This window comes from Lissotriton helveticus, chromosome 8 (assembly GCF_964261635.1).
Source record: "Lissotriton helveticus chromosome 8, aLisHel1.1, whole genome shotgun sequence".
Lineage (NCBI taxonomy): Eukaryota > Metazoa > Chordata > Amphibia > Caudata > Salamandridae > Lissotriton > Lissotriton helveticus.
In genome coordinates, this window is record NC_136069.1 from 792,571,027 (window position 1) to 792,596,327 (window position 25,301).

Sequence of the window (25,301 nt, forward strand, 5' to 3'; positions counted from 1 at the left end):
GGAAAGCGATTTTCCAGGAGAGAAATTGCAGTTCATTTTAAAGCATGGGTTCAAAAGGTGGGCCCATTTATCGTGTGAGGACTATGTTAAGATTCCACACTGGGGCAGGTGGAAGTCTTGGTGGGATAACTCTTTTAAGTACTTCCATAAAAGCTGTGATTACTGGCACTCTAAAAGAGAGATAAGTGTTGCCTGTTATGTAGATACGTAGCTACTGCAGTGATATGTAGGCGGATAGAAGTGTAAGCTAACTCTGACCGCTGCAAGTGTAACAGATAACAAAGGATATTTTGTATTGAAGCATCAAGAGGATTGATGTTGTTATTATTGCAATAGATAACAAAAGGTTTCCATTTAGCTGCATAACAGGCTCTTGTAGTAGGCCTTCTGGCCTCTCTAATGATGTTCATACAGTCTGGTGGGAGATTTAGATAACCAAACTCTATGATTTCAGGAGCCAGATCGTGAGGTTGAGTTGTTTGGGATCTGGTTGTCTGATTTCTCCATGGCTCTGTGGGAGGAGACTGGATGTGAGGTGCAGTTTTTGATGTGGAACTAGTGGCAGCTCCAACAGGGTTGTGAACCAAGGTTGACGGGCCCATGTGGGAGCTACTAGGATCAGTGTGAGAAGTTTATGAACCACTAATGGAGTGAGTGGGAGAGGCGGAAAAGCGTAGGCAAATATCCCTGACCAGTTCATCCATAATGCATTGCCTTTGGAGAGCGGATGGGGATAACTTGAGGCAAAGTTTGGGCATTTTGAATTTTGGTGTGCGGCAAAGATCTATTTGAGGGAATCCCCAATTTTGAAAGAATTAGAGGCTCACCTGCCTCGAACATTCTGTTTTAAGCATTTTGCTTCATGCACTAAACATTTGAATGCTGGATCTAGTCTCATCTTTCAAGACAGCCGAAGCAATTTGCTTTTATGTGTCAGTATATCGCAATGGAAGTTTACCTGCTCCTCCTGCTCCTGGAACGGCGTCTCCTAAATCAAATCCTGCTCCACCATCTAGAAAACAAAGGAAAAGGAAATCTAATTAAACTGACACCAAAAGTGTCAATGAAATGCAGGATCTGCAATAACAGGTACAAGCAAAGCCAGAAGGTCTAGCTTATTCAATCTGTTGGCTTTGCCAGTGCTGTTCAGTGATTTTACCAATGCCACATCATCGCCAAAAAGCGGTATGACTTGTATACATCATGATGCATATGCGGTATGGAGATCCATCATGACCTATGCGTACACATGTATCATCGTGTACATGCAATTCGCCACTGTAAGATTAGAGATGTCAATCAGCGCAGTAAAAAAAGAATTAATTTAAAGTGCTCAAAAACACAGCTGCTGGGACCTCTAAAATTTTGAAAATATAATGTAACAATTTTTTTTAAAGGATGTGATTGCCAGTGTGGGGTCAGCAAAAGAGAAGCTTTTCAGAGAAAAGCGCACATGGGATGGGGAAGCACAGTGGAGTGGGTGAGGAAGCAACAGAAATGCTTGAGGTTGTGGGGGAATTAATAAAGCCAAAAAAATACAGAGGGGGTGTGGGAAGTGATGGATGAGCTCTGGGTAGGGCAGAGAGGGAAGAACACTGTGTTTGGGGGAGAGCAGGTATTTGATGGGAAGAGAAGCAGTACACAAGGGAAAGAGCAAGAAAACACATGTACTCTTATGGAGTGCTGCAAGAAAAAGAAAAGGAAAATGTTATTTACCCTGTAAGCATCTGTTTGTAGCATGTAGTGCTGTAGATTCACGTGCTCTGAATACTCTTGCCATCTAGTGTTGGGCTTGAACATTCACGAGTCACTAAGTGTACCTTGTCTCGTCCTTTAGTGGCAATGCACACATGGACAGGACACCTACTCCATGTTAGATTGCTTTTCGCACAGCAGGTGAATGTATTTATGGAGTGGTAAGTGAATGTGGAATGGTCACCATGCCTATTGAGAGTGTAAAAAATAGGTGAAAAGAGGAGAGGTTGGCAGCAGACACAGGCTCTGAGGAAGAGGGTGAGCGCTACAAGCAGAGGCTCACAGGGTAACATTTTCTTTCCACAGCATACATTTCCTCTGCTGAGATGGTAGACCAGTACCCTCTAAGCGATGGTTAGCTCATGGATGGTGCAGATGTGTGGAATAACGTTCCTAGTACTGTAATGCTAACTATAGCGTGTTGATGGGCTATGATATCCACACAATTGAACGTGTGTGGGGTTGAACCGGTGGCCACTTTGAATATGTGAGCTAGTAGGACATTTCCAAAAAATGGCCTTGATTGCATCTTTTTTGCAAATCATGCGTGTCGTTATGGGGGAAGAGAGAGGGTTCTTTTTGCTTTGTGATAGAAGGTCTCAATGCACTTAGCTATCCACCCATCTATGCTAGCCTTAAAGATGGGATGGCCATTATGGGGTTTGGCAAAGGCTACCTGCAGGAAGTTGAGAGAGCCATACTCTAACACCTTGGGAACCAGATCACTAGGTTGTAGTGTCTTAGCTCTGGGTGCCTGATTCTGCCTTGGTTCTGTGTGAGAAGTTCCGGCCTGGGGGGAAGCTTCTCATCGGGGCTGATGTACATCTCGAGAAGTGTTGAGTAACAAGGCTGCCTTTCACAAGTAGGAGCCATCAGGATAAAAGCACGTGATGTTTGCCACATCTTCCTTAACACAGAGTTCCATGGCTCAGTATATATGCATTACCAATCTAATTTATGTTTAATTATCTTATTTTAATAATTCAAATATGCTCATTTGCAAGTGTTCCTCATCCCTGAGTATGTCCCTATTGTTTGCCACAGGTAAGTGATGAGAGTAATTCTTTCACCAATTTATCAAATGGGACCAGCACTTTTTAGGTTTTGCCTAGCGAAAGCTGCGCTCTGCGCAGCTTTTTCGCGCAGGCGAAATCCTGTTGAGAACTGTAGGGTGCTTTGGGTCGGCCCTCGTCATTGATTGGCTGGCTCCGTAAACGGAGCCTTGCCATTGGACGAGGGGCCTGTCCGTCAATGCCGGACCAGACACGGGGGCGTTCCTGACATTCTTTGCCTTTTGCCGACGTCACGGGACGCCGGGAACGCCCCCGTGTCTGGTCCGGCATTGCCGGCACTTCTGCGTCTCTCCTAACCCCGTGACTGGCCGGCCGGCCAATCCTAGCGCGGCCGGCCGGAAGTGCCCGCCCCCCGCAGCCCGGGGAAGAAGGAGAGGAAGACGGCAAGCACTATGGCGGCGCCCGCGGGGAGACCGGAGAAGTGCCTCTCCAACCTGCCGCTCTGTCTGGGCTGCCCAGCCTGTCGCTGCTCGCCTCCCAGACCGATCGAGAAGTGCCGCCGTCGCAAGGTGCAGGTGAGTCGATTTATTTGTTTGTTTTTTTCCCTCCTCCCCTACCCTCCGAGCCCCTGCCCCAACCTGTCTTCCTCCTCGTGGCCGGGGCTATGTTTAGGGGCGCTAGGCCGCCCGCATGTCCGGGCTTTGTGTGCCGGTTACGGGATGCCTGGGAGATCCACGGAGGCTCTTGAGCCCCTGCGGGGGGATACAGGGGGTCCGCTTTGTGTCCCACCGCTGGCTGCAGTCTGCTCGAATGTTTTTATTGCTGCCCGCATTGCCCCTGCAGCTTTCTGCTGATGTGTTGGCTTTGTGTGCCGGTTACGGGATGCCTGGGAGATCCACGGAGGCTCTTGAGCCCCTGCGGGGGGATACAGGGGATCCGCTTTGTGTCCCACCGCTGGCTGCAGTCTGCTCGAATGTTTTTATTGCTGCCCGCATTGCCCCTGCAGCTTTCTGCTGATGTGTTTTACAGCTGGGAACCGGCGCTCGCTGGTCACATACCGAAGAGGGGGTCCGCTTTGTGTCCCACCGCTGGCTGGTGCAATAACACTAAATTGCTGAAAGCTCATTTGTACTGCTGACGCGGCCATCATTTTGTTTTCATGTAACCTCGGTGCCCGGTAATGGCCCATAAATAAAGCTTTGACATCCCAGGTGACGCATGCCTCGATTCCGGGTGGCTCCGTCTCCGCCGTGTGCCTTCATGTGGAATTTTCAAAGACGGGTCATCTTTGGGTGTAAGCCGACCTGCTCTCCTCTGTTGTGTTAAGGGGCACCTTGTGTGTGTGATTGTAGCTGCCGGGGCACTCTCTGTGCAGGAGGGAACTTCGAAAATCACCCTGCCTGGCTCCAGTCGAGCAGCCCTGTCCTTCAGCAGATAGAATGATTGCTTTCAGTGCTAATGACAGGTTGGTGTTATTAACTGTTCCATTTGTTAACTGTATCGAGCCCGGGTAACATTCCGGCATTTTTAAATATTTATCGCGCTGCCTGTGCCTTGGTACTGCACAGAAACGTGCAATAACACTAAATTGCAGAAAGCTCATTTGTACTGCTGACGCGGCCATCATTTTGTTTTCATGTAACCTCGGTGCCCGGTAATGGCCCATAAATAAAGCTTTGACATCCCAGGTGACGCATGCCTCGATTCCGGGTGGCTCCGTCTCCGCCGTGTGCCTTCATGTGGAATTTTCAAAGACGGGTCATCTTTGGGTGTAAGCCGACCTGCTCTCCTCTGTTGTGTTAAGGGGCACCTTGTGTGTGTGATTGTAGCTGCCGGGGCACTCTCTGTGCAGGAGGGAACTTCGAAAATCACCCTGCCTGGCTCCAGTCGAGCAGCCCTGTCCTTCAGCAGATAGAATGATTGCTTTCAGTGCTAATGACAGGTTGGTGTTATTAACTGTTCCATTTGTTAACTGTATCGAGCCCGGGTAACATTCCGGCATTTTTAAATATTTATCGCGCTGCCTGTGCCTTGGTACTGCACAGAAACGTGCAATAACACTAAATTGCAGAAAGCTCATTTGTACTGCTGACGCGGCCATCATTTTGTTTTCATGTAACCTCGGTGCCCGGTAATGGCCCATAAATAAAGCTTTGACATCCCAGGTGACGCATGCCTCGATTCCGGGTGGCTCCGTCTCCGCCGTGTGCCTTCATGTGGAATTTTCAAAGACGGGTCATCTTTGGGTGTAAGCCGACCTGCTCTCCTCTGTTGTGTTAAGGGGCACCTTGTGTGTGTGATTGTAGCTGCCGGGGCACTCTCTGTGCAGGAGGGAACTTCGAAAATCACCCTGCCTGGCTCCAGTCGAGCAGCCCTGTCCTTCAGCAGATAGAATGATTGCTTTCAGTGAAAATTGGTATTCTGTTGCCCTTTGTACATCTGTTAATCCTTTTCGTCATGACAAGGGGAGGGAACGGTGTATCATCTATTAATAAGCGATCTGGAAATTAATGTCTGTGCTCATATTTTACTACACGTTTAAATATGCCTATATATCACCGTATTTATATTTTTTATATAAATGTATGTGCATTTTCTTGTATATATACACATATACCCCCCCCCCCCACACACACACACATACATATATCTATATCTTATATATGTACACACACGTGGTATGTATGGCAGGTGTATGTAACATTTATCATCCCATATGATCGTCAGTTTCCTAATAAATGTAACCCACTTCTCTTGACGTTAAAAATATCGTTACTAAGGTTGACGAGTTAAATTAATCCAGTTGATAACTGGTTTAACGAAGGGAAAGCTTTGTGAGTATACCTTCAGTGAATATTCATTTTCTACATTTTATAGTGCTTCTTAGACTGCTTTGGAGATTACGAAGGGAGGAGCTTTATTCTAAAAATCAATATGCATCATATTCAGGCTGCAACTTTATTGCAGAATTTTGACGTGATAGACCGATACATTTTGCCAACGTCACCGAGGGGCAGCGTTTTAAGGAAATCATTTTCCAGAATGGATGTGAGCAGAAAAAGCCCGTGTGTGGTCAATGAAATCGGAAACACAGCGATGTAATTGTTCTGTTCTCGCCGAGAACGAGAATTACTCTTCATTTTGCTGTGCCAAGGACTTTTTAAAGCGTTAACCTGATGACTTGTTACCGTTGCCATAGAATCAAAAGATGGATGTATTTTGAGAATGATCTGTAGACTGAGTAATCTCCAAGCAGCGATCACCCTCGAACAGGGAAGGACGACCATGCTTCCCAGTAAATTGGACCTTTACCACAGAGGTTAATAGAAAATAAATTACTTTCCCTGTTGGTGCAAACTTTATGTACGCGGTGAAATACATATTCATCACGGGGGAAGAGATGGCCTCCTACCATCCAGGTGAGAGGCAGGCAGGCTGTGGGAGCACAGTAAGGTCCTGTTTGTTGCAATAACATCTGTAGCACATTAGAACAGAACCTGATGTCTCGGAAGATCAGCAGACTCCTCACGAGAGAAGCACTAATACAGGCTGTCTTAGCCATGGTGATCTCTCATTTAGACTGTGCCAATTCTCTATACTTTGGCATACCACTGTATCTCACCAGAAGACTGCAGCTAGTACAGAACCAGGCTGCTAGGTTGATCTTTTGGCAACCCAGATCCCTCTGATGTGCCGTTCCAGTCTTTCTGTTCTACACTACAAAGTTTGGTTGGTCAGTTTCTTCCTTCCTCTCGTTTTTATCCTTTATTTCAGCATTGCGAAGATTTGGTTGACTTTGGGCGGCACATCTTTACTTTGTTTGTGGAAAAGAGCGATATTTATTAATTTGTTGACTGCTGTGCCCAGAGTCGATGACTTTTCTCACAGTGCATGTTGTACATTATTTTGAGAGAAAACATTGTTCATGAAGTTTTGGGATCCCACCCCTGCTCAGAGCGTTGTTTGTTGTCAGGTGTTCACAGCTTAGCAAATTTAGGAATTTAATTGGTCTCATGTCCTGATAGGGGTAATAATACTGGGGGTGTGCTACCGCGCTATCCAACCACCGTACGTCCTTTGTTCTGCAGTGAGGAGCAGTGAAGAATTTCGGGGTCCAGAACGTAATATAATGTTTCTACACTCCGTGTGCCCCTGTTGCCTGCTTGTGCTGTGTGGGTGTGTGTGGAGGGCTCTGTGTAGCTGTGTGTGTGGGAAGCTTTGTGTGGCTGTGTGTGTGGGGGGCTGTGTGGGTGTGTGTGGGGGGGCTCTGTATGGGTGTGTGTGTGGGGGGGCTCTGTGTGTGTTTGTGTGTGTCATTTGCGAGAGATAAAGCTAGTGGCATTGTAAATGGCAATGCCATTTATTTATGTTAAAAAAACATAAATAAATATAATGTCAAGAGCAATGCCAATAGCTCTAACTTTAACAAAGGCAAAACCATTGCATTGTAAATGCTTGTTTGGAGTATGCCTACACTTTGGACCACAACTCGCCCACGCTAACTCCGACCACCATATTTTTGGAGTATACCTACGCTTTGGACCACAACTCGCCCACGCTAACTCCAACCAGCATATTTTTGGAGTATATCTACACTTTGGACCAGACCTTGCCCACGCTAACTCCCATACCTACTCATTTCAGATGTTTCCTTATTACTCGTGTCCTAATGAGACCCCAGTATGTCGAAGAGGGTTGAAATACTGTCGGCAACAGTGAATAACAAAAACTGATTCAACATTACCTACTAAAAGGACGATTGATATTCAAAGTGCTGTTTGTTATGGACACACAATTACACATTAGTCTTACTTACACCACATTCTATTTGGTTGTGATCCACTTTCTCTCATCTGGTACACATTGCACTGTAACAAACCATAGTGTTTTATCTCATGTGTTTTTAAGACTTCAGGTTTTTTGTTTATGAAGTTAAGAAAGCAAATCAAATTTGTGACAACCTAATAAGAGTGCGAATTGGTCTTATATTGTAATATAATAAGCATGAAATGCTTAAAGTGATTTCACTGATTATTGAAAACTATGCAAACGATACCAATGAGAACCAGAGTTCATCCATAGAAACATTGCCCATGGACTGTGGTGTGGATTCCTGGGGGGACCGTATTACAATAAGTGCCCCAGGGACGCAACGTGCGTTTGCGCGCCCCGGGACACTTTGGTATTATAGAAGGTGGCGCAGATGCTTGTGCATCCCCTTCTATAATACTGATAGTACTGGCACACTTAAAGCGCCAGCGCTACCTTCAGAGGGCGTCCCCTTATTTGCATAATGGCATGCCCTATGCAAATGAGGGAATTCCTTTTACTCAGTGCCTGGGCCATATTACAGAAGCAGGCGCAGAATCACAGGAGCCCTCGTGAGGTGCACTGACAGTGCGCCATTTAAAAGGTGGTGCACTGTCAGTGTGCCTTCTGACAGAAGCCCTCTGCAGGGGGTAAAGGGGGTTCGGACCCCCTCAGACATCCCCTTGCAGGCAGGTGCAGTCACTGATTGCACCCGCCTGCAAGGGGATCTCTATTACCCTGTAAAAGTGCAGGCGGCTGCCGCCGACACTGTGAAAACACAGAGCGGCTGCTCTGTGTTTTCACATGAATCCACTGCCCCAGAGCAGAGCAAGTTTGTGGCTGCCCTGGGGGCAGCACATACATCATGATAGGGTGCATTGTGATTGTTTGCGCTTGGCGCACCTTTTAAAAGGTGCGCTGGGCGCAAACAATCACAATGCGGCCCCTGGAGGCAAATGTTGGGCATTGTGGGTTATTGTGGGTGGCAAACAGGTCTCTCTGCGGGGTGTCCCAATGGTGGAAGTAGGAGCATAGGACTTGCGGGTGGAGTTACCAATCATGGGCTAGTTGAGGCATCCTGCTGAGCAAGTCGGCAAAGTTTTTATATACCCCGGGAAGATACTTGACCAAGAGTGGCAGATGGCCCAGTGTCAAACCAGTTGCACTAATGTTGACAGCTGGTACCTCCTTGCTTTTAGAGATAATTCATGGCGGCCATGTTGTCATTCTAGATGAGGACTGCTTTGTGCTGAAATACCTGAAGGAAGGCTTTGAAAGATAGGCATATGGCTAGGGGCTTGAGGTAGCGGATGTGGTGCCCACAACATTGAGGGACCATATTCCCTGTATTCGCAAGTTGTCTAGGTGCACCTCCCAGCCTGAGAGCAATGGGTGGCAATGATCACCTGCTAAGCGGGTTCTGCCTGCAACAGGTAGTTGTTGTTCCACTGCTGCAGAGGATGACAAGCACTGGCCTTCACCAACACTAGATCCTCCCAATGACCCTCTTCTTGTGACCACTGCACAGTGAGGCAATTTTATAATGGGCACATTTGGAGCTTTGCACAGGGTACTAAGGAGATGCAGGAGTCACCATGCCTAGGAGGTTCTGACTTGAAATGGAGATTGGACTGAAAGAGAGGCAGCAGCTGCTGAAATGTCAACACCCTCTGCTGGTTCGGGTACAAGTTGCCTATAATTGCTTTAGGATGGGCCACAAGAATGGCTGAACCTGAAGGGGTTGGAGGTAGGACTTGGTGGCAATTATGGTGAAACTAAAGCTAAGGAGTAGGGAGATTGCAGTTTGAGTGTGGGTTAGTTATTGCTTGATCAGTCAAGATAAGGGAAGACACAAGCACTGCCCCTCAATAGATGAGCATCTGCCACCACCAAGCACTCAGTGAACACCCTTGAGGCAGGGGTGACCCCCAAAGGGTCGTACTCGGAATAGTCAGTGCTAGGCCATTTACCTGCAAAGCTGAAGTATCGCCAATGGGTGGATTGGATGGCTATGTGAAAGTAGATGCCACTGTTTAACTGCCCCTATGGTCAACTTTCTTTCCACTGCATTGAGCTTCTCTTTGTCAGGCAGCGGGGATTCGCCTAAAGCTTGAAGAGAGACCCATTTGCAGGAAGTATTGAAAACTAGAGAGTCAGGAGAGACATGGCATCTAATGTAGTAAGGGTTGCTGGTAAAGGGCTCATGCTCCACTTTGGGTGTTACTACCCTGGCCTTGATGGGCTCCTTGAATGAATGTCTCAGGGGCAGATTAAGCATGCCATTGAGTGTAGGAAGGAGCTACATCATCTGTCTGATTTCGAGAGCATTTAAATGTGAACGCTTCGTTCCTTGTGGAGAATGTGCATATCAACCTTGCGAAAAGTGGCTACACGCTGGATGACTTTATGGTAGGTCATGGTATCATCAGTGAAAGATGCATTGAAAGGGTAGTGGCCAAGGTCTGGGTCTGACATCATCGTCCCCAGAGTCATCTGTAGGTTTTGGCACAAATGATGTTCCATAGGGGTCAGCAGGGCCAAAGAGGCTGCTTGGGTCAGACAAAGAGCATGGGGACTTCTCAGGCTGTGAAGGTGGTATGCATGAGCATGGAAATGGTGTTGGTGGGGTAAGTGGTGGCAGCTGAGGTATAGCACAAGGTGGAAGGCTGGTGCCCTTGTCACTATTTCTCTTAGTCATCAGATTCAGGGAGGAAGCCTCTGATGCGGGTTCAAAGGCAAGCCTACTCTTTCAAGTCAGAGTCTCTGCAGGCTTCGGGGGTGATGGTTTGGATGAAATTGTCGCTGTAAGGGGATGCATGAAGAGTTGCTTCAGCCTTGCATTGAACACCTCTCTGAATCTCTGTAGAGTGGGCTGCTCTAAATCCTAGGGCACATCGGCGATGGTGCTCTTAGCCTTGACACTGGCTTTGAAGTAAATGGGGGGACCTGGGTGCAAATCGTTCACTGTTGAGTAGTGTTGAGGCTTGTGAGGGGATTTGGGCTGCATAGGGCTTGACAACTGGGAAGAGTTGAGGCTCTTGGATGGGTATTTTCTTGGATTCAAGACCGTCACCTCCTGCTGAACAGAGCTCAAAGGTGGCAGAGGTCATGGAGGTGGTATGGTCCTGTGTGTGGACTCAACACAAGACTCCTTGAGAAATAGAGATCTCTCTCTGCTTGAGGACTCTTGTGAGCCTCAGAATGGGTGTTGGGCCAATCGTACTTATGACCATGTGTGTGGTCTTCAGTCGAGAAACACTTGTCCTTGAGGTTGGCAGAGCCTTCACTTCTCCTTCCTCTGCGTTGGAGGAGATTGCCTCTGGGATGTATAGCGCTTGGTGCCGGGGAATGCCAGAAGGGACATCATCCTCTCTTCCTACTGCACTGAAGGGGTCTTGTTGCCAAAGATGTTAGGGGTATCGGCAGTGGACTGTTGGTACACCTTGCTGTGTGCCAAACTCCAATCCCTTTGGTACCGTAGGGTTTTCTTCAAACAGAAGGCATGGCAAGATATGCACATGGCACCGTCATGGTCTGGGGAAAGGTAGAGGTTACAAACCTAGCGATTGTCTGACCACAGGTACTCCGCGTGGCACCGGGGCAGTTTTTTGAACCTCCATATCCTCTGGGGTCAAGGACTGTGAAGAGGGCACGTGGCCAGGGAAGGCTGCACGGGTTCCTGGTCGCTTGGTGTCAGTTTCCAGAGTGTCAACGAGAGGAAGCTCGGTCAACAAAGAGGTTTTTCCAACAGTGAGAGTTACTTTTTTCATAGAGTTGGCCTGAAAAAAATGTGCAATACACTTTGAAACTTGAAGCCCCACTGGTACAAGTCCGAACCTGATGGTGGTAAAAAAACAAACTATTTAATATTGAGTGGCTCCCCACCAAGGGAGGTGTCACAGTTTATCTTGTAACTCAAAAGACTTTAAAGAAAAACAAATTGCAAATGTCCGAGCCCAATACTAGATGGCCGGAGTATGAAGAGCATGTGTATCTATAACCACAGATGCTACAAACAAGTCATTTCCTGAATATGAGCAGTGGAAGGATACATTTCACACAATCAAGAGGATAGTAAGAAAGCTAAGCTCCATGGGGAGAACAAACAAAAGAAGAGGAAGGAAAGCCATTAAATAGGAACAAAGCAAATGAGAGTGAAAGGAAAGGTAAGCAATGTTCTGGGCTAAATGCCACTGTTAATTTTGGTATGGTCCACAAAGGAACCTTTTCACAACAGACCACTGAAAGCTGTCTGTACGAGAGATCTAAAAAGGCTGCTAAAGACAATACTGCTATTAATATCCTGAATTATCTAAAGAAGCAATGCCTTCTCATCTGAGATCCATTAAATGGAATGGTTGATATCTGGCTTGTGTTACCAACAGCAAAAAGAATAAATGATGGACAGACTCCTGAACAAATCAAACACTCACCCCCCCGTTAAAAATCTGGGTTTAATCCATCACTTTTTTGCTCACCACACCACCGCAGTTTGGACCCAGCCATACGCAAATCATGAGTCATGACCCTGCTCCCCATGGGAACAGTCCAGCCTACACTACCAGGCCAGGTCCTCCCTGGACAAGAAACAAGTATCCTGGGACCGGTTTCAGGGTATCATCCTTCATCAGCCAAGCTAGCTGGTATCCAGTGGCACAGTGAGCATGGAACCCACATCTGGGTATACCCTTCCCACTTAGGATGACAAACAAACAATGATGGATTTAACCCAGAACTGAAACTGGGGGAGAATGTTTGATTTGTTCGTCATTCGGGCCATCATCTGTTCTTTTTGCACTTGTGTTGCTTAGCTTAAACCGGGGAAAACAGCATGTGACAACTCTAAAAGAGCCAGAAGAGTAAGTCAATACAGAACATCAACAAAGTGAAAAACACAAAATTGTGTTCTCCGCTCTTGTTTTATCTATGTGTTGTGTTTGTCTTTCTCAGGATGTCAATAAAGCGCCGGGACACTCTTTGAGTAGCCGTGCGCTATAAAAGACATAATTAACATAACATAACATAACATAACATAACAAGACAATCAATCTATCAATCCACTGCTTGGAAAGCAAGACTCGCCCGTAAGTGTCTCAAGGCGCTGGAGGGCTGCTGGTCCACCGAGGTGCTGTGATTCTGTCGAAGAGCCAGGTCTTGAAGTCCCTCCTGAATTGAGGCAGTGACTGATTGCCGAAGGTGGAGAGGCAGTGTTTTCCAGGTCTTTGATGCAAGGTAGGAGAAGGATCTTCCTCCGGCTGTGGTCTTGCAGATATGTGGGACGGTAGCCAGTGCCAGTTGGGCGGAGCGGAGGTCTCTAGTGGGTATGTGGAATGTGAGGCATTGGTTGAAGTACACAGGCCCGGCGTCGTGTTGGGCTCTGTAGGCGTGTGTGAGGAGCTTGAGGGTTATTATTTTGTTGACAGGGAGCCAGTGGAGGTCTCTTAGGTGGCTGATGATGTGGCTGTGGCGAGGGATGTTGAGGATGAGTCTGGTGGAGGCGTTCTGGATGTTCAACAGTTTCTTGAGGAGTTTCTGGGTGATGCCGGCGTAGAGTGCATTGCTGTAGTTGATTCTGCTGCGAAAGAGTGCGTGGGTGACTGTCTTTATGGACTCGTGGGGATCTATTTGAAGATCTTTCGGAACAGGCATAGCGTGTGGAAGCAGGTTAATGAGACAGTGTTGATCTGGTAGCTCATGGTGAGCGAGGAGCCCAGGATTATGCCGAGGTTCTGCGCATGGTCTGTCGGTGTGGGGGTGGTTCCAAGTGCTGCGGGCCACCAGTAGTCATCCCAGGCAGAAGGGGTGGAGCCCGTGATGAGAACTTCAGTCTTCTCTGATTTGAGCTTGAGACAGCTGTCCCTCATTCAGGCAGCGAAAGCCTTTGTCCCGTCTTGAAAGTTGTTCCTGGCGACTGCAGGGTTCATTGGTGAGGGAGAGAATCAGCTGGGCGTCGTCAGCGTAAGAGACAATGTTGAGTCTGTGGTTCCTGACGATGGCTAAGAGTGGGGCCATGTAGATGTAGATGCTGAAAAGCGTGAGGCTCAGGGAGGAGCTCTGAGGCACTACGCAGATGAGCTCTGTGGCTTCTGAGAGTAACAGAGATAATCTGGCTCTCTGTGTTTGGCCGGTGCGGAAGAAGCAGATTCATTCCAGGGCTTTGTCGTGGATGCCAGCGTTGTGGTATCTTGTGCACAGGGTGCAGTGAGAGACTGTATTAAAAGTGGCTTGAAGGTCCAGAAGAATGAGAGCTGCAGTCTCGCCTCAGTCGAGGAGGGCGCGGATGTCGTCTGTGGTGGTGAAGAGGGCAGTCTCGGTGCTGTGGTTGCTTCGGACGCTGTATTGGGTGAGGACCAGCATGTGGTTTGCTTCAATGAAATCAGAAAGTTGGGCGTTGATGGCCTTCTTGATGACCTTGGCTGGGAAGGAGAGAAGAGAGATGGGTCTGAAGTTCCCGAGGTCTTTCCGGTCGGCAGAGGGTTTCATCAGCAAGTGCTTGCATGTTTCCAGTCTTCCGTGGAGGAGTCAATTGAGCAGTTGATGGTGCGGCAGAGTTCGGTGGCGATGGTGGTGCCTGCCCTGTTGAAGATGTGATGCAGGCAGGGGTCAGAGGGTGCCTTGGAGTGGATGCTCTTCATGATCTTGAGGATGTTGTCTGCTATAAGGGGGGTGTAGCTGAGTAGGGTCTGATGAGGTTCAATGTCGTAGGTTGCAGTGGTTGCGGGTGGGGTGGGAAGGAAGAGTCTTGGGTATTGACGCTCTCAAAGTGGTCATACATCTCCTTGATCTTGTGGTGAAAGTAGGTGCAGAGGTGTGTGCAGAGGTCTTGGGAGGGGAAGATGTCTGCTGTCTCTGTGTTGTGTCTGGCCAATTCTTTGACCACAGTGAAAAGTTCCTTGTGGTTGAGTTCGTTGATCCTTTCTTGTAGGGCCGCTTTCTTCAGTATTCTGATGAGATGGTGGTGTGCGGTGTCAGCAGCCATGAAGACTAAGAGGTCTTCCAGGGTCTTGCTGCACCAACAACTTTTCTCGAGCTGTCTACAGGTGCATTTGGACTCATGATGTGGGGAGAAAACAAGCTGGCTTTCTTGGAGCTTTGATTGCTTGGGGCTTTCTTCAGGTGAGTCAAAGTGTCAGTGCAGTCAGAGATCCATCGGTGAGAGTTGTGTGCTGCGGTGTTGGCGTCCGTGGATGTTGGTGGTGGGGTTTCACTGAGGGCGGTGGTGAGCTGTTCTTAGGTGACCTTGTTCCAGCTTCTACGAGGGTGGCAGTGGGCATAGTGATGTACGGTGGGTTTGGTGTAGGCGAAATGGATGCAGCGGGGGTCGGTCCACTGGAGCTCTGTAATGAGGCTGGAAGAGCGTGTGCTGAGTGGGTTGGGGAGGTGACCAGTTATTTGAATCCAACGGTGGCAGGCTTCTCTAGCAGGTACAAGGTGTTTAAGTTGTTGGGTTGTCATGGTGAAAGTTGAGGTCGCTGAGGAGGATGTAGTCTGTGAAGGCGAGAGTGTGGGGTGCAATGAAGTTGATGAAGGAATTGCTGAGAGTGGGCAGGGTCCGGGGGGTTTGTAGATGAGGAGGGTAGTGTTTGGGTTGGTCTGGACTTTAAGTGGAGGTGCTCCCTGTTGGTTGAGAGGTCGTCAGCGTAGGTGGGGAGATGGAGGGAGCTTTTTTGTATGATGGCGATGCCTCCCCCCGGTTTATTGACATGATCCTTGTGTATGATCTTGTAGCCGTCCGGGATGGCGGTGGCAATGTCCGGGGCGGAGGTGCAGTTCATCCAGGTTTTTGTGAGGAAGGCGATATCAGGGTCTATGGAGTTGAACAGGTCCCAGATCTCCACTGTGTGTTTGTGGATGGAGCGTGTGTTGAGCAGGATGCAGTTGAGGTGGCCGGGTCCGGTTATTGTCAGTCGAGCGGTGGGTGGGGTGCGCGGTGGCAGGTGAAGGTGCAGCTGCAGTTCCGGCAGGAAAAAGGGTCTTGGGTGTCCATCCGCGATGCCCAGTACCAGACGGAGAAGCGTCCGGTGTTGAGAGGGTGGAGGGTATTGGCATAGTGTCAGTGGATGCCCGAGAACCAGGGTCCGTGGTGCTGGGTGCAGTTCAGGCACAGATGGGCGCAGACAGGCTTGCCTTTGGCACACCAGCAGCACATCCACTGCACACAGCACCCTAAGTAGGGTGAGGGAGAGGGCTGGACAGCTGAAAGGTGGGAATCAGCACTGGAGGGGGGCGGGCCACGGAGGATGAGCAGCGGCAGGGACACAGAAGGAAAAAAGGTGCAAAAGTGGAAAAGAGCAAGAAAGAGGGAACAAGCACAGAAAATCACAGAAAAAAGGAAGGCAAAAGAGATCAGCAGTAAAAGAGTTCATAAAGCAGAGAGACGGAGGGCAGAGCAGAGAAGCTCCCCACTGGACTACCAGGGATGAGGTGCAGGCAGGTGCCTGCGGGTGGAGGAGAGCCCCAAACCTCTGACCAGAGAGTCAGCAGCGGCTACGGGGGCAGCAGCTTCCAGGCAGAGCTGTGCAGGGAAGGAAACAGTCCACTGACAAGACAGGAATTTCTTGAACAAATCCAAGAAACACAAAGACAATGAAACAATGTAGTGATTTAAGTGGCGCTAGAGAATAAAAAGAAGATAACATATTCATTCATTTGTTGTCTTTTTTGGTACAACATGGCTTTGTACACCTTAAACAGTTACAATCTTTGACTAGGTTTACAACTCACATGTTAGTATTGGATCAATTGCATTAAAGGTGACCAGAAGTCGAATTTATTTTCAAAATATCAAAGCCAGAGTGTGAGAGCAGGGTGATCCTAAGGCACACTAAGAAAGAGCCACGGTAGCTGGCGCGGACATCGGGATATTGGCGAATTTAAATCATACCCAGTGCATTAAAAATAAAAGTTATTGTTAGATGCCGCACGGGCAATTGTCTACAGAGATAGATGTAGAACAGGAGCACTGTGGCACACCAAAACGTCTTTAACACATTACTGCAGTGCCCAGAGAATGACATAATAAAGGAGGATAAAAGAAAAGCAGCAAGAAAAAAAAAAGGAACTTTTTACCTCGAGAACCCTTAGTGAGCAGCCAGCGCAGCATGAGGGTCAATGGGAACTAAGTACACCCCAAAATGATTGAACAAGAGCTGATCCTTGCCTCTACACACTGCTTGATGAAAGGCTGTCATACAGCCTACCAGGTCAGATCTCATAGATATACAGTGGATTACTCCCACCCAGTCCCAGAGGTGCCAGGAAGGTAGAGCAGACCCCCTCAGAGGCTCGGAAAGGAATCAGTATATGCCATGGGGTGCCACCCTGGAGGCTGGAATGCCAGGCAGATCTGTGCGGATGCTTGAAGAGGCACCCCTCAATTCTGGCTCAAGACACTATAATGAATGAAAATTGACACAAAAAGAAAGAAGAAAATTCCCTGGATCCCGATCATAGATATGAAGTCCACGCACTGGCAGAACTGATTGCCCTACTGGACAGAGCAGTAGCAACCAGGGCCGAACTGGGAACAGCAACCAGTCCTGACTGATTGCTGCGCGTCCGGCCCTGGGGGGATGGGGGTGGAGGGGCTAGTAAAAAGAACCGCTTTCACTTTTGTTACAGGGGGGCGATATTGCAGCACTGCAGTAAAACAGGCCCCCAGAGACAGAAAAAAAGCCCCCACATCCCTTCCCCACCGGGGAAACACCCGATGCCCGCTACGGCCAGTCCGGCCTTGGTAGCAACCACAACAGCAACTGCTGAAGTAAACAGTTTGTGCCTGATTTAGAAAAGTGAGTGGGAAACTACACATAATCCTCAGCTTCAATGTGGATTAAACTGGATTCTGGCATCTGATACCATGCATTAAGAAAAGATCAAGGACAATTTAATTTCTGAAGCACCAGAAGACAACTGAAGGCAAAATGTTTGTGCTGAGTAGACACAGACAAAGATACACAAATGTAAGTAGACCATATTCACCTTCACCGAGATGCGGCAGATGCTTAGAAAGGGCTCTGGCATGTGCTCCACCATTGAACCCAATTGTGTCCCAGTAATAAGGAGCAGGGAGTCCACTTTAAATTACAGACTTTGCAGTTTAAACTGAAATATTTTGGCTATCCTTTACAAAAGGTGAACCATCACCATCAGTTGCATAGCACTCAGGACCATATAATTACAAACAGCCTGAGGTATAAGCTACCCTCTGCTTTGGGTCATTGAGAAGCAAACATTATTTGCTTTTTGTCCTGCTTCTCCATCTTGAATGATTTACCAGATTTTATAAACATAACAATATCTCCACATCTAACCGGTGGCATCTTGAAACATGTTATAAATATACATTTTCAATTTCAAAATATTTTTCGAAAGAAAGCATACATTTGACTACAAAGTCCATCATGCACAGCGGAGTCAGTCCGTTTGTTTTTGGCAGTAAGCAACAGAAATGGTCTAAAAAGAATAAAATGTATCCAGTGTGCAGTTCTTAATTTGAGCCAGTGGTTTCCGGTGCGCAGCACTGGCACTTAATTGTCAGTGTCAGCTCTAGTGACATCCCACCACTTCATGGCGCTGTCTGAGATGTGCACCACAACAGTGTTTATTGAGTCAAATGGCATTGAAAATGAATAATACCAGCCTTTCATGCCATTATTATAGCTTTGTGTGGCCTAAAATACTCTTGTCACACTTGTAGGAGTGCGATAGTGATGTGTTATTTTGGTACTGTTATTAACAGCGCTGGCAGGGGCAATGCATGGTGCAGGCTGCAGTGGCCTTCCGAGAAGGGCCCTGGCACTTAATGTTTTACAATGTAAGCACTGCCAGTGTGTAGTAGGCTGGCAAATGTATGGATTGAACCACAGGATAATTTGTCACCAATAACAGAATTTTCCCCTTTATTAATAAACAGAGCAGAAAGTTTATCCTCATGCTTGGCAAGACAGAGGCCAGGAATATAGTACAGATATGTAGTAAACTAATCATGCAAACCAGTTGGGCAGAGATGTTTGAGCACCAGGGTTATCTGCATTACAGAAGGGGGTCACAGAAGCATCTGCGGCCCCTTCTGTAATACCAAAGTTCCCCGGGAGCTCACAAAGTGGGCACGCACGCCCCCGGGGCATTTTCTGTAAAACAGCTCCTGGTGTTCTACTGATGCAAAAACGCTGTAGCCTCTTTTCCTGCTGTTCTAGAATGTCTTTTCAGCTCATCCACTTTGAAGTCTAGCACACCCAAAACATGAAATGCTGATCCGAATGTTGCATGACTGCATTCAATGCCAGACAGGCAGTATCCCTCCCTCCCATTTGAGAAATTACATTATATTGGTATCATCTATCTATAGTAAAATGGGATTGGCAGAGATAGTTGACAGGAAAGATGTAAGGACTAGATGAACGGTCCTTAGGTCCAGCCCACTTATGCAATATGCTTGCTCCTTGCCTGACCACTACCACCAAACCATGAGGACTTAATCTGTGTTCGCCATTGACTGGAGATTGATTTCCGAAAGAACTCCATCACGATGTTCTTCCTCCGCTACCAATGTAACAGGGATTGAAGTGTTACATTGGTCGTTCGACTCCTGTTCTCAGGCCTTATTGGTCTTCCAGACTCTTTGCATGATTTCATGTAGAATTTGAGCACCATATAAATACATGATGACCTCCAGCCTAAAAAAGAGGATATGACGGACTAGTCCAAACTAGTGCGGTCAACACTAGTTCGGCACAGTCTGTCCTCCAGAGGATACACTTCTGTTCAAAGTGGTGGTTCTTTTGCCATTGGAGGATGTATCCTTCTTGAATGTAAACAATGTTGTATAACCCCTCTACATAATATTGAAATTCAATGTTGACAGATACAGTCAAACAAATGAAATTAAGCTAATCTCCCTGTCTTACTACCATCTGGTGTACCAGTATTACTTTTCTGTTTGGCCTGAGATATAACAGGATAAATGATTAAATTAGCAATAAGTACTTTATGTTAACAAATGATTAACTTCACATGGTTTGTGCCATAGATTTGGGTACTCTTCCTTTGTGGTAATGTACCTATAGATTATAATATTTCAGAGTTGTGTCATAAGGCCCATTTAAATTGTGTAACTTTTTTTTAATTGTATTTGTCGGTATGTTTATTCTGTTTTATGACAGCCTTGAAGAAGTTTCATTTGCTTTCTAAGACAAATCGCGTTCACTGGGTTTTCCATCTTGTTGTGAAATGAAATAAACATTTAGAACCATATTCAGAGCTCTGGACTCGTGGCATTTTAGATTTGATTAATTTGATATGTATATGAGGGGACTCTGCTATTGCACAACTACTCTGTGTTGGGCCTTTTTCATTTTTTTCTTTCTGATGCATTTAATTGCTTTTGGGGTTTTCATACAGTTAACCCAGGGATGTAGAGCACCCATTTTAATGGCACGAGTGAGCGTGTTGTTATACCACAGCCGTTCAAAGTAATAGTTGAGCGCTTCGGTTCAAAACTGCTCCCACATATTTAATTTTTGTACTGCAAGATAGTCTGGACTCCTAAATCGATTAGCAGCATAGACTATGAAGGAGGTTACCAACTTAACTACTGGGTTGGAACTCAAGAATTATAGGACAGAATACAGCCAAAGTAAGTAACCTCCATCTGAGGCGAGTGACACCTTGTGGTCCAGAAAGGAGGCGTAGTTGTTGTACTGTCCCTCAAGCATTAAAGAAAGGGTTTCTGGTCATAGCTACAGAAATATCAGGTAGACTGTTGAAGGAGTATCCTGAACATTGTGCTTGCACATCAAACTCCAGGCACAAAAAAGCAGATAGGCCTATTTACAACGCGGGCGGTGGCAGTCTGCATTCTTTGTGGGGGCTGCTCATTCAAACCCTGGGTTAAGGCTGAAATTAATCTATACGTTAGTGCCCCACCTTCAATCTTAGAAAGGAGCTCCATTATGTATAACTAGGTTTGGTTTATAAAAACAAAAGTACTGATTCAACTTCTATAGAATGGTGAAATAGGAATGCGGCTAGCCACACCATACCTACATTAGCCCACTTGATCTCCCTTCCCCCTACCTAGATCCATCAAGGGCTACTATGCAGAGTCCTCCAACAGGCACCTGCTGAACTGTGCTGAAGGACAGAGTTCCTCTTCAGCTTCACTGTTGCACCACATTATACTACCCAGTTTGTGCTCTCTGTTTATACTCAGCAATTCCACTTTGAGCCCTGCTGAAGACAGAGACCAGCTCAATACATTAAAACAGGTTTAATTTTCAACCATTTTTTTCTGGTCAAATTAACACTGTGCCGAAATGTGCAGTTCAATACCAGATGCCTTGAAACCCTTAAACTTGCACGGGTATTGTAATTTATCTAGCATTGAAGATGTAACGTTGACAAGACGTTTCTAGCTTTCAGACATCTGTCTGGATGCTGCACTTACCGCTGATTGTAGGCATCAATTGTGGATTGGTAAATGCGGATACAGGGGAATCAATGTAATAGTGCTGGGAGAGGATGAGTACTTCTATCGCTTTTGTGAAGTGCTTGTTGGAGTACTAGTCATACTATAACGGAGTCATTTGGAATGTGTGAACGTTTTTGATGACCGCAGAAAGATATTTAAAGTTAAAATTTCACTTGAGGGCTATTTCCAAACATATGTGTGAAGAACGTGCCTTTTGTGGCCAGGGCCTCCTGAAACGGAGTTGGAAACAAATCCATTGCGCCTTCTTCAAACTCATGGTACATTAGTACTACTAGAAGAGATCATCGCTGGTCTCACCTCATAGCATGAAAATTATTAAATTGAGGGCTTATCGCATGCGTTGCCCTATATACTGCTAGACCACCTGGAACCGACTTAAGTTTCCGTACTGTGTTAGTTTTTCTACTCAACTAAAAGAAGTCAAGCAGGCAAAGGGATTGAGAGTCGGACGTTTGAATGAATGGGAACTAGAAGGGAGGAAACATGGGTCTAGCATCTAGGACTAATGACTTAATCTCCACGTGCCTAACAAAAAATAATGCGTCCTTCTAACGCAGCTGGTGCTCATTTAAAGTGCTCTGATACCTTGGGTCAAGGTCGCCCTAAAAGTGCTCTGATACCTTTGGGTCAAGGTCGCCCTATATAATACCCCCTCCCCCAAAAAAGAGTATGGTGACTGAAACTTAAATTAAAAGGAAAAAAATGTAACTTAGCCCAAGTGGGAAAGAAGTACTGTCACAATGTGAAACAACTGATTAAAATTAAAATAATAATAAACAAATAATAATAAAACAATAATAATACGAAAAAGAACACAACTGTGCCTAATGTATGTGGGTGTTCAAGGGCATCAACGAAGACAACCTTGTACAAGCGCATTACATTTTCATTTTTATCCTTTACTCCAATAGTGCAAGTGAAGCGCATGCAAGGATGAAATCTACCCATTCTGTTGCAATTTTACAGTCCTTTATTTTTACTGTAACTTGGACATATAAGATTACGGTCATTTGCAATTTGACTCACCAGAACTTGGTTTCTTAGTGGCAACTGGCTTCTTTGGCGTAGGTGCTAAATGTAAAACAGAGGACACATCATGAGTAATGCTTTGCTTACATATTTTAAAAAAGAAAAGAAATTCACAGGCTAATCAGAAATGCTCCAATGACAAATGCAGGGACTACGTCTGTAACAATAGCTCCCTCAGGCTTGTATTACTCTAGAACAAATTAACTTTATTAAGTATATTAGATAAAATATTCCAATTTGTTGTCATTAAGGAGATGATGGACGGAGCGCTGAAACTTTTCAGACACTCACCCCCAGCCACAGATCTGGGTTGAATCCATCATCGTGCTTTAGCTAAAGTCCGGTGAAGACCTGGCTTGGCAGTTTGGGCTGGACGGTTCCCATGAAGACCAGGGTCAAGACGGAAGTATATATGGCTGGGTTTGAACTGGGGTGGTGAAGTGAGCTAAAGAACGATGATGGATTAAACCCAGATCTGCGACTGGGGGTGAGTGTCTGTAAAGTTTTAGCGCTCCGTCCATCATTTCCTTGTGTTTGCTTTATTCGCCCTAAGTTGGCAGGGTATGCCCAGATGTGGGTGCCTTGCTCACTTTGCCACTGGATTCAAGCTAGCCTGGCTGATGAGGGGTGTTACCCCAAAACCAGTCCCAGGATGCTTGTTTCCGGTCCATGGAATACCTGCCTTGGCAGTTCGGGCTAGACTGTTCCCATGAGGGTCAAGACTGATTTGCATATGGTTGGATCTGTACTGGGGTGGCAAAGTGAGCTGAAGGACGATGATGGATTCAACCCAGATCTGTGACTAATGGTGAATATCTGAAGTGTCAGCACTCTGTCTATTATCTCTTTGTATTTGCTTCTAGTACAGTAAGTCTGGGGTGGCTATGTTGCAGTTCGGGAGTCATGGGCTAGCATACAGTGCTGAGAAGATCTTCCTATGATGGATTCCAATTCAAATGCACAGACATATAACCGAGTAACTACCAGTGGTTACAACTGACACAAGCATTTCCACAATTTGTATCCATCACCTTTCTGCTGCCTAACTGGACCAAGATAAAGTACCTATTGGTAGGGCTAGGCATAAGTCAAATGCTGTAATTTTCTAAATAGGGGACGTGATAGAAGAAAACCAAACTGGGGAGTGTGCAGAATACCTACAGTCTTTACCAGAAAAGAAGTAAAGGTTTTGCTCTCCCCAGAGATAAGAGGTTGGGCTCTGTAACTACACGAGGGTGAGGATCTGAGATACTGCTTTTTTCCTCCAACATATTTTTCTGAAGGATTTGGCCATGAGTTGACTGATTCTACCCTCAGTCAACTCATGCCCAAATCCTTCAGAAAAATATAGTGAAGGAAAAAAAGCAGTATCTCAGATCCTCGGGTACTTGTAGAGCCCAAACTCTTATAAAAGCTCACTGGAAACAAATCCGTACTGGCCCCAGACCAGAGATAAAAGGCTAAGAACTCCTAATAATATTTTTATATGTGGTACTGCCATTTAACAGTATTTTCCAATTATCGTTGTATGTATCGTATCAAAAAGTGTTAACTGTTGTATCTGTGTTATTTTATATGTATTTTTATGCCTGTTCTTGATAGCCATATAAAGTTTTACAAAACAGTATCACTGCACAATGAGGATCCATGAGAAAAAAATCACATATGAATAGATCTCAAGGGAGAGAGTCAAGGTAACGGGAGCATTCCCCACTCAGAGTAATACAATATCTCTTCTTGTGTTCATGTTTATTCCACCTCCTTCCCTAAGTTGTTTAGAGGGCCTGGGGCCACTGAACTGCTCAGAAACAGAGTACCGAAATTTGGGATCAATCTAGAGACGAAGCAGGGTCTTCATGTGCCAGAGCAGGCTGGGAAGTAGGCACAATTGATAGCTCTGTAGGGTTTACCTGCCATCACTTTCTATGTCTAGGAATACTTTCAGCAAATACCCAAACACATGCAGTCCCCAGAGCAACAAAATAAATGGGATAAAAAGGTTTTTTCTACACAGGATTATTTAAACAGAGTACAACACTTGCTTACCTGGCGTGGGATCATCATCGAGTGCAAATGACAAGTCGAAATCATCTTGACCTGTAACAACAAAAATACTTCAATGCAAATATCCAAGCAAGAAAGCCTTATTAATAAACTGACTTTCCAACTGAGTGGAACAGACTAAATCATTTAGGCACAGATGGGTAACAAATTTGTTCGAACCTCATATATACACTTCTGAAAGACTACCCTTGGCATAAACACACGTTCAACAAGTCAGAAGCTCAATGAATGCAAAGAAGAGGTAGACAGGTTGTCTTTTTTAGAATCCTAATTAAGTATTAAGGTTACTTAGAAATGTCCCTCCCCATTAGAATACCTTTTGTGAAGATGTTCTACAAACATGCACCTTAGTAGAACTTTTCTACCATATAGTATGACAATATCAGGTGAAACACTTCTTAAGAACCTCCTCCTTTCAAGCTTTTAAAAAGCCCGAGATATTGATAAACATGCGAAAAATTGGTAGGTATGGACATTCACAGCCTTTTGTAAGCATTAAAGAGTTTTCGTGATAGAGTTAGAGTTAACCCGGTGGCTTCCATTGATTCTACTATCATCTGTTTATTCAATTGCTTTTAATTGTCTATTCCAAGGGAACTAGGGAGAGCAATATCAACTTTTACATCTCATTGTGGGATCTGCCAACCTCTGATCCTTGTGCTGAGGAGAACAAATTGCAGCATTAGGTCAAGCAGCTCCCACATTTTGAAGCTCTCCTTGGACAGACTAGAACTGGAAAAGATACCTACATGGTGATAGATACCAAGAGCACAGGAAGAGCTGGCACTGGAAGAGGAAGCACTTGTACCCATGCAGTCCGCCCTTTTTGAAAGCAAATACTCATGCGTGTGGTGCGCCACTGCGCACTCCCGCAAGGCGTATGCCGCCACAAACACGAGTATGTGCTTTCAAAAAGACCTGCACGATGGCTAAAGGTCTCCCATCAGCGCATGTGCGCTGCGTAGGTGAGACCTAAAAATGAATTGTAGATCATGTGTGATAAAACATTGCTGAGGTTTCATCTAGCAGCAGACTACCTATGCAGAGAACAAAGCAATATTCTACTTGTATTACTGTTGGATGGTCTTGCCGGAGGCGGTAAAAGGTTCTCCGTACACATTTCTCTAGGCTTTACTGTG

General features: G+C 46.1%; 1 protein-coding gene across 3 annotated transcripts in view; it reads right to left on the reverse strand.

Moving 5' to 3' along the window:
* Positions 1-25,301, reverse strand: part of LOC144772914 (CD99 antigen-like) — a 253,578-nt gene that overhangs the window by 134,613 nt on the left and 93,664 nt on the right. For all 3 annotated transcript variants that reach the window (XM_078657610.1, XM_078657608.1, XM_078657609.1), the window contains exons 2-4: positions 24,145-24,195; positions 22,096-22,140; positions 959-1,012 (exon numbers count right to left, since the gene is read on the reverse strand). In XM_078657610.1, coding sequence (XP_078513736.1) covers positions 959-1,012; positions 22,096-22,140; positions 24,145-24,195 — 150 coding nt within the window. The remainder of the gene's footprint in view (positions 1-958; positions 1,013-22,095; positions 22,141-24,144; positions 24,196-25,301) is intronic.